We start from the raw sequence: 11,531 nt of genomic DNA, 5'->3' as shown, positions 1-11,531 counted from the left end.
ACTATATTACTGTATTATAATTATTTGTTATTTAATTTCACAATGAATTATTTTCTAGAGGCCACCAAAGTGTAAAATATTGAGGTTTATATTGAAGATGGATTGAGCTCTACATTAAAAATATATAATAAAATCGTTTTCGAATTTTTATCTGAGTTGAAAACATCTGAAATATTAAAATACCTAGACTAAATATAAGTAACATAAATTTAAATTGAGCAGCTTACTTCTAATAACTTTTATCGCTAATTTTTACTACATAATTTTTTCGGTGAATAGCAGCCTCTTCCTACCAATTATAACTAATCCGTTATGCTTGGTTAAGATGGATAAGACTTCATTTTAGATATTAACTATTTAATTGAAAATGGCAGCTCAATTACAATAGCATAATTATTATTAAAATCATTTGTTGATAACTAAGGAACACAACTTGTTTACTAAAGTTTTGTTAAATATGATAAATAATAATTAAAGTAATAAGTAGAGGAGCTAGACTAAATTTAATTAAATCTATAGAATATATAGGTTTTACATAACAATTCTTTGGAAATTAAGTTAAATAATTAACAATTAATAGCTGCAAATCCATTTGAGGTACTAGATATTTTATTTATTATCATGACAAAATAAGAGGCATTGTATTTAATTTCTAATTTTAATTTCTAAATAAAGCTTCCATATTATCTTATTCAATATAATACTGTCTACGATACTATATTTCATGCCAAGTTAGATCAATTTATAAATAACATATTATAAAAATAAAATATTAGTCTACAAGTAAATGCATAGTACATTTAAGATAATATTTAATTATAAAATATTCAAAAATCTGGAGATCAGCTTATTTTATTGGCCTCTATACTTTCTTGTTAGGAATAAGAAAAATGTACTATATTTGATAAAGTTAACATGAAAATTAGTACCTATAATTTTAATTCTATTTTAGTTGGGCAGATAAATAAATCGGGTAAACTGTTGTCAAAGATAATTGAAATATTTTTATAAGATAAAAATTTATAGCAATCATTATTCTCAACGGCCTCAGTTTAGTTATTACTTGATATTTGTATATCAAATTACCCTTTAATTAGTATTAGCAGTATTTTAATGTTAAGAACGTACTAAGACGGCCCTGTATTTGTTAATGAATTGTTACAATATGTTGCATAATTAAGCATTCTTAAAAGTGTACCTTTAGAAATATTATATTTCATTTTTGAATTTTCATAAAGTCTACCTTGGATTTATGATAATATTAATTTTTAAGGATAAGATATAAAATTAACTAAAGGTTATTTAGTCTAACTAGCCACTAATATCAAATAATGTCATAATGTTGATATCATTTTATTAACTGATTAAGTTCCTCGTTTATATAATAATTTGCTCCCATCAATTATAGTTGATAGCGTATAAAATTTTATAAGAAATTTTAACTTCAATATTGAATCTATAGCAGATTGTTTAGTATCTAATATTTTCCCATAATTATAAGGATCAGATTAAAAATTAATTAATTTTTATCCAAGTTATTCTTAGTTTATAGTATTATAATCTACTCTAAATCATTTATCAGCAATGATGATAGATTTTACAATAAAATTATCAGAAAGGTAAAGAATATTATCAATATTATTATTTATAATAAACAAGTATAATCTTATTTTTCAAGACTATGATTAAGTAATGTTAAAACTTTATAATACTGAAAGATAGTTCACAAATTTATTCATATATAGATTAGTATAGGTTATTCGCCAATATTTTGATGTAGATTCTTAGCATTTATAGTCTCTAAAAGCTGAAAGATCATAATTAGAATAGGCTGCTCAAGATTTAAACATATCATTTAAGAAATATTCACCGCTCTTATAACAGAAAATAAAACTTATTTTCGACCAAATATAAAATAATAAATAAATATACATACATACAGATAAAGAGTTTAACGATTTAACTAGTACATTATCAAAACTTTAATTTTAAGCTATTAAACTTCCTGATAATATCAGAGAATAATTTTTTAACTCAAATATTCAACCAGCTATTAGAAAAAAAGATTTTCTATATAAAAAACGACAAGAATTGGATTAGGAAATATAACTATCATAGTAAGAAATATCTTAATTATCTTAAGAAGAGTAATAAATCTTTTTAACGCTCACTAAATTTTATGAGAAAAAATATCATTACGATCAAATACATTTAGAACTTTAGGAGTAATAAGCATCTTGTGATTACTTAAAATCTTTATTTTAAGTAAATTTATTTAACTTATATGGTATTAGTAATAAACCTTGGCTCATGAAAACGTTATAGAAGTTATGTAAAAATTCTACCTTCACTCCTATATATGACTAAGCCTAATTTAAAAACATAGTCATTTGTGAAATTCCTACAGAAAAAATAAGAGTAGAATTAAATTATAAGCTAAACCAAATTACTCCTAAAACAGCAAAACAGTTTGGTTAATAACTTAAGTATTCATTTTAATTTGACAAAAACTTTCTAGTTCAAAATATAATTTGTGAGCGATTAATATAAGGATAAAATATTAATGAGATTATACTATTTATTCAAGGGTTATATAATTTTAAAACACTATAATAGACAGCAGATTTTGTTTTATAGAATTTTATGTTACCATTCTTTTTCTATGTTTTCCCTCGATTTATCATATTAGATTATATACATTCCAACTGTATCGATAAGTAGACTTACTAAACATTAACTGATAAGTTCAGTCGATATTTTTAATATAAGAAAAGATTAATTTTGATTTAAGATGATAAATAAGCAATAAAATAGATAAATAAGATATAAGTACCTGAAATATTGGAAAATAAGACTTAACAGACAAACAGAAGCTTTGTCAATATATAAATATTAAATGTTTTATAAACTATGTCATAATTATGTACTATGAGGTAATATTTTTATACTGAGTAAGAATTTGATATAATTTGGTGGCTGTTATTTTCATTTTAATAAAACGGAGGTATATTATTCATTAAAATGTCTTTGATATTTAGAAGTATAATTGAATAGTATTTAGAGTAATAACCAGAGTACAAAATAGCAGGAATTTAAGTTTTAATATATAACTATGTTTATTTAGTTAATATTATTAATTCGTCTGATGTGCCCTCATAGTCTCCTTTTTATTTTATTTTCTAATCAGAAATAATTAATAGAGACTATGAGATTTTATAATAGAAATTAAAATCACTAGGAATTATTTAGTTATAAGAGCAATTACCAGATAATAAGTTATTAAGGTTATTATTTTAAAATATACCTAATGCAATATAAAAACATGTATGCTAACTTCAATCAAAAGGTAATCGTATAAGAATTATTCAATCATTAAGATCAGTTAAATAGCATTTTTCTAAATGTGAAATTTTAAAGTAATAATTAATGAATATTTGTAATACTTTGGAACCAAATTTAATTACATTCGATACATTTAGTATTTTGAATTATCTGGCTATCTAGCTTTAAAAATTATGGACATAAGTTTCTACTTAAATGGACAAAAAATAACAATAAGCACTTTCATTAGCTGCTTATATAACTATTGACGATATTTTGAAAAACTATACTGGAAATATATTTTCCTAGGCAGATTTATAATAATTTAATTTAATTATTAACGTTAAGTGACTTGTCATATATTCCAATTTCCTAATTCTTCTATTTATTTCTCTAATTTTTAATGTTATAAAAAACGGCCTTAAATATTCTTATTAATCCTAGTATATTTTTCTTCAAGTTAATAAACTAATTTTTAAGCTTAATCAACCATAACAGTAAAATTATCAACAAATATGGGAGATAAAAGTGAAAGCCTTGTTTTTTATAATAAAATTAGGTAGTCATCACAGAAAAACTCTGCATTTTCATGTAGTTCATATATAGACTTTGATTAAATCTCGAATTTTGCTAAAAACACATTAATTTACTCTTATAATGAGTAGGAATTTAGAAATGCTCTTTTAACATCACCTTCCCAAGACCGTTCGCAAGTTGTTACTATTTCTTAAATCATATTTTCCATGAGTTCTTTATCTTCAAGTTTTAGAAAAGACTTCGCTTCGTTAACATCATTCAGAAAAAGTGAAATATCTAATTGTTTAGCGAGGGATTTTTACATTTTATATGCAAATTTCTCCTCTAAAATACTGAACTCTTTGTCTATTAGTCGCAATAGATGATCTTTAATTCGATTATACTGATACTTCTAGCATAAACACTAGGTGTTAATCTTAAATTTTCCAAAATGTGATGTCGCATCTCTCTAACGTTTTCCTGGCATTCTAAACATTGCATTTCGCTGAATCGGATTCACTTAATCAGTTGTAAACTTTGTAATATCAAGCAACTATTCAGTTGGATCATCCCCAATATGTCTGTAAATATCTTCAATAAAAACAGTGTCTACTTGCTAAGTTTTAGCAGTAATATGTCTATTAATTGCTTATTTTGAAACTACTGCGAGTTGGATTGGCGTTCTGGTTGGTTGCTTCAGTGGTGATAATATTTTTTTTGGTTAGGGTTTGAATCGCATTTTAATCATATAATTAATTCTAATATTAAGTAAACGTTAATTATTTAATGCAATACAAAATTTCTTATGGTTTAATATATCAATAGAAATAATATCAAAAACAATACTCATCTCTTAGGCATAAAAAATCATCACAATAATTTATGTTATCTACACAGCATAAAGAATCAAAAATATCAAATCTTAACTCTAAAAATGTATCCATCTGTTGCTCGCTAAGATTAATTACTAGTTATATTAATTTGCAACATTCTATCGTAAACTCTAAAGAATCGTTTTATAGGCGTTATACAAAAATACTAATAAGCTTCATAATATTAAAATCTTCAATTAAAATTTATAATTAAGTTGGTTTTATCTGATAGAAAATATCAATGAAATCAATAAGAAAACTGACACACTAAGATGCAGTTTTCATCAATTTCGAATTAAAAAGAGCTATGATAAAACTAAAATTACATTCGTAATATTCAAATTGGATTGAATGAAAAAGTAGCAACGACAATAATTTAAGTGCAGAGGAATCTTCTAATGATAAAGATTTGATAGCAATATTAAAGAATGAATTAGCATTATCTGTGATAGATTCCTCATCTAACTCTAGAATTAATGGGATTGCTTTATGTATAGATTCTTATGGTAGTTATAGTAGAAACTGAACAATCCGTTAATTGTATGTGTCAGAAACTAATGTCTTTAGAAAATTAAATGATTAATCAATATAATCAGTAGACTAAGTTACTTAATGAAGAATTTAATCTATTTCAAATTATTTTTATGAAAATTTTAATGATGCATGGGCATTTATTGCTTTTGAAATAAAATTTAGTAAATTATAGTTTTGATTTTTATATAATGTCAACAAGTTTATTTGAAAAACAAACTTAAGCATTATCTCATCGACAGAGAACATTTCTATTAAGAAATTCTCTTAATATGTTGTTATAAAATCAAAATAGATTCTTTTAATATGTTTAATGAAGTTAGTCTCTGAAAAATATATTACAAGTATATCTGCTATAAATTGATATGTGTAATCACATCGTAAAAGTGAATATAGCTTATTAGGAACATCATTTGTAAGTTCAAAGAATTTAATTACCAAATCATGTGTAATAATTTGATCATGTGAAAGAAACTACAAGACATCTGTTATTTCATCTAGCATAGATGTCTCATTAAGCTCTAAGAATTTTAAAAGATAATCTGGTATATTATCTATGTTAACCTATCTATTATCTGCCTATGATATACAAGATTTTTTCAAATTTAAATAAACAGACCTCATTTTAGAAATGTAAAAATAATAATTATTGAAATATAAAATAATAATTACTTCAAAAACGTCTCCAAATATTTTTGTACTTTTTAGCTGCAGATTTTTCTACATAAAACTTAGAAATTTCAACAGGCATCTATGGCTGCACACAACAAATTTGACAAAACTATACGTCATCAATTTTTTATAAAAGGTCTTCGGTTCTTGTACATCTAAAACATCTTTATATATTATCACTGCAACCTTAACATAAATATGTAGTAGTTAGTATTCCTACAGTATTAGGTAGTTAAAATTCATAAAATCCAATTTCTTCTAAAGGCATTGCACATTTTAAGTGAACAGCATAAGAGCATTTAGCACACTTAATTACAGTATTATCAGCCATATGACACAACTCACATCTTAAAACTCCTATAAGACAATGTGGACAAATATATTCTTAGCTTGAAATACCTGATAATCCTAGGCAGCTTCTACAGTAAGATTTTTAACAAAATCCATCACAAAAAACTACATCATCTTAAGATTCCAGACAAAAGAAGCATAGTTAATCATTTACAGGTGATTTAGGAAATTATGGAAACAGTAGCTCATTAGTTGACTTCGACATTTCTAACCTAGAATATAAATTTATTACATCATATAATAATTTAATTATTTGTTTAAAGAGTTTTATTTTTTTCTTCAATGTTTTAGGTAATGTGCAGATTCTAAATTTCAAGTATTTTATTAATATTTAACCAGTTTTTTTCATAGACATACTAATCTTAAAAATCTCTTTTATATTAGTCATTAAAGACATTTAAAAGCTCAAATTTCAGCTTTTTATCAAACCCGTTAATTAGGCAGACGCTTCCAGCAATAAATATATTTTAAAACATCTCCTTTCTGTTATCAATCGGCGCATTTTTAATACATTTATGGACTATTTCGGCCAAGTTATTTTATTCGAAAAAAAATTTTTCAACAGATACAAATCGAAATTCGTTAATTTTTAAATTTGTTTAATGTTTGCTAATAAATAATTTTTCAAAAATTTTTGTAATGTATGCAATATGTTTTTCTCGTTCGAAATCCAGGCTTGCAAAAGAAAAATCCTACAAGAAACACAAAATATCCTCTTCCGATACAGTAATATTTTATTTCCAAAAGAACTCACGAATATTATCCTAAAAATCTTCAACTGAGAATTACGGAAAACTATTTCTTTAGATTAAAAAATCCTCGCAATAAAGTAAGATTTCAAGTGTTTACGGAATAAAATTGAGAAATATTCCTGTTATTATATTTCGTGAAGGTACTTATTGAATATCAGGTTAAAATTTGTTAAAATAGGTATCTTTAATTGTCTATGAATTATGCTCTGTTTTTCTATTAATAATATCAGGTTATTATAAATCATTATTATACCTCTACTAGTCTAAATGGGTGGCTTTATTAAATGGAAGTTAACCCTGTAAATCTGCATCAATATTAGTTAAGTTCATTTTAATGTAAGCCGATTAAGTATTAAATATATAATAATTATAATACCAAAGAAATTATTCCGAAAAATGGACACTTTGATTAGTTCTATTGCATTAATCCTATTATATATATTCTCATCTTTATTAAATGGAATAAGTATGCACCTGATTATATATAATTTATGTTATTTCGTACTAAAATTCTAATATTGACTATTTTATAATGTTATATACTAATTTTTAATCGTCACTCCACCACGGCCATAATTTCTCCAACAAGTCTTTCGTCCTCCCTGGCAAGTCTGCTACCATTATGTGCAAAGACAACGAATTCTCTGACTTTTTCAGACGAAATTTTCGTATTTATGGCATCAATTTTTACGAAGAAATGAATGAATTTCACAAGGTCGGCTATATGCAATTTAGCAAAATTGAGGTCCAAATTTGCATATTTGACAGAGTTGAAAATGTCACACGCGGCGGTAGTCTTTTGAGTCAGAATGCTCAATTTCATAACGCAAAATTAATACACAAAATTGAGCTCCGTTTATTAATGTGATTCAAAGTGCTAAATGGATTATTAGTATATTTATTCCATATTATAAAATATCGAAATATCGAAGCTTTTGAGAGCGATTGACTCAAAAAAGTAGCTCAATAGACTGGAAAAAAGCTAACTCAAATTGCTTATAGCCAGATTAGACGCAAGGGACTATGTGATATAAGCAGCATAAGAACACTCAATTGAAATTGCGAAATTTTTACTTAAATAATTGAATTTTGCTAAATAGAAACAAATTAAAGGCGGTTGCTATGTGTGTTATTTACGCAAAAATTAGATATAACTTTGAACCGTTAAAACTGATGAGTTAAGCTTTTTCGAATTGAAAAGTGTGAATATTTTATTTAAATCTACTTCTTTATTAGAAAGTAAAATCGGCGCCTTTTACTAAATAAGATCTACAAATCTGGTTAAAATTAATGGAACAGAAAGTTATGTTTTCTACTTTTTCATTATGTCAGTCAATAGATCATTCCCAGCATCTGAATAGTTTAAAGGATAATAAAGGCTTTCAGTTAATTAGGACTGTAAGAAGACTGAAATAACGAAAAGCTCTAAATTCAATGAGTGCTAATATAAGAAATTAAATAGTGAAACATAATCTTCTTGTAGAATCAATATAAATGCTTTTGTTAGTGTTCCATATCCCTTAATATTGTTATTTGAATAAATTTAAGCAATTTTTTACTTACCACATATTTTAGCCGAAATTATAAAAGTTAAGACAGAATCTAAGAATGCTGGTACAACGACACTATTCGGAGCCCATGGCGTAAAGAATTATGTTAAAAGATGATAATATGGATCCTAAATTTCTTCGTTAATTTTGGTTAATTTTGTTCCAGTTTCATAATCATTCTCGACTAAATTCTCAATACAAACAGCAAGGTCAGAATCAATTTATGAATTTTTCTCCAAAATATTTAGAGCCTCAATTGAATATCCGCATTTCACACAATTATAGATCTATCCGTAAACTGAAAAATCTTGACCAAAAGTCTCATATATATTTGTTTAACTAGTACGAAGTGTTCTACCAGTCTATGTGGCGTCAGAAACAATCTACTACGACTAATTTAGCATACTAGTTGTAACATCTAGAGTCGACCCCAAGGAACTATATTTAGCGTTCTACTTTAATTCCTAAACAAGGCACTTTTGGAGGTATGATATGCTAGTACCAGTGCTATCTTTCATAAGGTAGCTTAAATATTTAAGGATTTCTAGAAGTGGGCCTGCATCACTGAATATTTCAATACAAGAATTAATGAGAAAATGCTAGCTATCATTACGCTGACTAGCTACATAGAAAGCAGTAATAAGTTAAGTTAATTGTTATTAGAACTATGGAGATCCCTAGAGACCTAAAAATTCTTCAATTTACTCTTTTCGTTCATCCCATATTTCAATTTATCTTGTGAATGCTTCAGCTCCAAACTCAGCTGCAGCAAGATCTTTAGCATCATCAAACAAGCCATTATATGCATCAAGTAATGATGAATTATTTTGATGAATATTCAGAAGCTCGCATGTAGATTTTTAGAGGGGTGGGTTGGGTACAATTGGTTAGTTTGAAACGTTTAGATTAGAGAATTTTAAAGATAGTTATAACTTCTCATCTTACTTCTGTTAAAATTTAGATATATCTTTAGAAAGAATCGATAGTACAGATTACATAAATTTTCAAGCTAATATGATACGTTATATATTGTATAATAATGAATAATACTTTGATTATATAAAGTATTCTAAAGTAAATTAAAGTGTAATAATCTATAACTGGATTATATAAGAATGCAATATAAAGTTATTATATACTATACATAATAATTCGTGTATTTCTAACTATTTTAATATATTATTCACGTAAAATATCATATAATAATTATTCAAATAAAGTTACTACTGCGATAAAGAATGAGTATCTATTAAAAATAATTCATGGATACGATAAAAATAATAAATAATTGAAAACTAATCTATAAAATTTTAACAGTTTAGAAATTTAAAAATTGCTAGATCAATAATTAGAAATTAGTCATATACTAAAAATCATGTCTATACATCATATTTAAAATTAACTTTAGTCATATAATGAAGTAAATAAGATAATATAGTATATTTACTATACCTTTTTAAAGTAAAAATAAATGCAACACTCGCAATACCGCAAATATATATAATATCATTTTTTACTTTTTACTAGTTTAGTGAATTTATCAAATGATACTAAATATCTTTTTAAAATAATATAATTATAGCTATGAACTTATTATGTTATTTTTATCAATCAATAATGAGTATTCTTTTGCTGATATTCTTGTATTTATGCGAATCTTTACATTTAATATAAATACTAACATGTTTACAGAAATATTTTAGCTGTAAAAGTTTGTATAGTTATAAATATAAATAGATACCTAGTATTAGTATAATTTAGTATTTAAAAAAGACTGTGCATTAAAAACTAATAAAAAATTAAAAAATATTCATACATATAATGCGACAAATACTACAATAAGACTTACGAATATCTAAATTATCATTAAATAATTAAATAATTGATATTCAAATAATCCTCTTCTAAAAACTTTGAGAGAAAACTAATTAATGTTATTCCAATTACATTTTTATCCATACAACTTGCCATCTTTTCTAAGCTCAAGCAATCTATGTCTAGGGCAAGGTACAATTTTTAGCAATTATGGTAAACTAGCACCGCAATTAATAATTTGCATAAAATATAAAAATATGGATAGTACGACTGCTCTACCTGAAACAGCTGATGCAACATAACAACTTCCTGCAAAATATGTATAAACATCACCAACAAAAGCTTTAGCTGGATATTTATTGTATTAATACAAAACAAAAGACCCTGATACAAAAAGTGCTGTAAGAATTGCAAAATCTAAGTTTAATGATAAAATAGAGCTAAATCCGTCTCTGATAGTGACGTATGTGAATAAAAACACCTAAGCGACGATAGATTATCCAATTTCCAGGCCATTAATTCCTGCATAAATGTTAACCAAATTTTGGGATATAATAGAGTAAATAATAACCAAAAAAGGAGATAAATACGACAGTTTCAAATTCATAAACGGTAATTCTAGCTCTATGCACCCCAAACCAATGTGGTACATACCCAATTCAATAAGCTAGAATAGAGGAATAATGATCTTCCACCTCCATTTGAGATCCAGAACATTGTCAACGAATCCTAAAAGACCCGCCGAAATGAGCGAAACACGGAGATGGGAGTTCAGCGGAGCGGAAAAAATACAAAAACTGATTAACAGCACAATCCCCGCAGCTTCAGGCGTTTTCTCTGTTTGATGTTCTCTGGGTTTGTTTAAGTCGAACCCGCCAAGATTTTTTTAAAGCAGCAACGGAAGAAATTTTGGCAATGTATAAAGTGTGAATAGGGCAGAGCAGAGTGGCAGTAACATTAACTATGCTATAGCAGTCCAGTACTGTGACATTAATTTATTGGAAATGGCTTAAGGTTGTTGACTATATAAAATTGATATTACAAATTATTATTAGGTATGAGTACTTATATATCGTATATTACATAAATTGAGTGAACAACTTATTTCCATAAAAATACTATCAGAATTTTATTTTAGCATATAATTATAT

At 25.7% G+C, this 11,531-nt stretch overlaps 7 protein-coding genes across 7 annotated transcripts; 1 reads left to right on the top strand and 6 right to left on the bottom strand. All coding sequences in view use genetic code 6, as the record gives it.

The window, feature by feature from the left end:
* Positions 1 to 42: 42 nt before the first annotated feature.
* On the top strand, positions 43 to 3,672 carry SS50377_24439 (uncharacterized protein; the record flags this gene model as incomplete). The annotated part of the gene is made up of 1 exon (XM_067908280.1): positions 43 to 3,672. The coding sequence occupies one exon, from the start codon at positions 43 to 45 to the stop codon at positions 3,670 to 3,672; it is 3,630 nt and encodes a 1,209-aa protein (XP_067765254.1).
* Positions 3,673 to 3,676: 4 nt separating this feature from the next.
* On the bottom strand, positions 3,677 to 4,585 carry SS50377_24438 (uncharacterized protein; the record flags this gene model as incomplete). Its single annotated transcript, XM_067908279.1, has 1 exon — positions 3,677 to 4,585. One exon carries the CDS (start codon positions 4,583 to 4,585, stop codon positions 3,677 to 3,679), a length of 909 nt encoding a protein of 302 aa, XP_067765253.1.
* An 85-nt stretch (positions 4,586 to 4,670) lies between these two features.
* SS50377_24437 (uncharacterized protein) lies at positions 4,671 to 5,864 on the bottom strand (the record flags this gene model as incomplete). The annotated part of the gene is made up of 1 exon (XM_067908278.1): positions 4,671 to 5,864. One exon carries the CDS (start codon positions 5,862 to 5,864, stop codon positions 4,671 to 4,673), a length of 1,194 nt encoding a protein of 397 aa, XP_067765252.1.
* A 49-nt stretch (positions 5,865 to 5,913) lies between these two features.
* On the bottom strand, positions 5,914 to 6,468 carry SS50377_24436 (Cysteine-rich protein; the record flags this gene model as incomplete). The annotated part of the gene is made up of 1 exon (XM_067908277.1): positions 5,914 to 6,468. The coding sequence occupies one exon, from the start codon at positions 6,466 to 6,468 to the stop codon at positions 5,914 to 5,916; it is 555 nt and encodes a 184-aa protein (XP_067765251.1).
* Positions 6,469 to 6,496: 28 nt separating this feature from the next.
* On the bottom strand, positions 6,497 to 7,345 carry SS50377_24435 (Actin related protein; the record flags this gene model as incomplete). Its single annotated transcript, XM_067908276.1, has 1 exon — positions 6,497 to 7,345. The coding sequence occupies one exon, from the start codon at positions 7,343 to 7,345 to the stop codon at positions 6,497 to 6,499; it is 849 nt and encodes a 282-aa protein (XP_067765250.1).
* A 226-nt stretch (positions 7,346 to 7,571) lies between these two features.
* SS50377_24434 (uncharacterized protein) lies at positions 7,572 to 9,563 on the bottom strand (the record flags this gene model as incomplete). Its single annotated transcript, XM_067908275.1, has 1 exon — positions 7,572 to 9,563. One exon carries the CDS (start codon positions 9,561 to 9,563, stop codon positions 7,572 to 7,574), a length of 1,992 nt encoding a protein of 663 aa, XP_067765249.1.
* Positions 9,564 to 10,375: 812 nt separating this feature from the next.
* SS50377_24433 (UDP-N-acetylglucosamine--dolichyl-phosphate N-acetylglucosaminephosphotransferase) lies at positions 10,376 to 11,521 on the bottom strand (the record flags this gene model as incomplete). Its single annotated transcript, XM_067908274.1, has 1 exon — positions 10,376 to 11,521. One exon carries the CDS (start codon positions 11,519 to 11,521, stop codon positions 10,376 to 10,378), a length of 1,146 nt encoding a protein of 381 aa, XP_067765248.1.
* Between the last annotated feature and the right edge of the window lie 10 nt (positions 11,522 to 11,531).

The sequence above is a fragment of the Spironucleus salmonicida genome, chromosome 4, assembly GCF_000497125.1.
Source record: "Spironucleus salmonicida strain ATCC 50377 chromosome 4, whole genome shotgun sequence".
NCBI lineage: Eukaryota > Fornicata > Diplomonadida > Hexamitidae > Spironucleus > Spironucleus salmonicida.
This window is presented reverse-complemented; position numbering and strand designations above follow the sequence as displayed.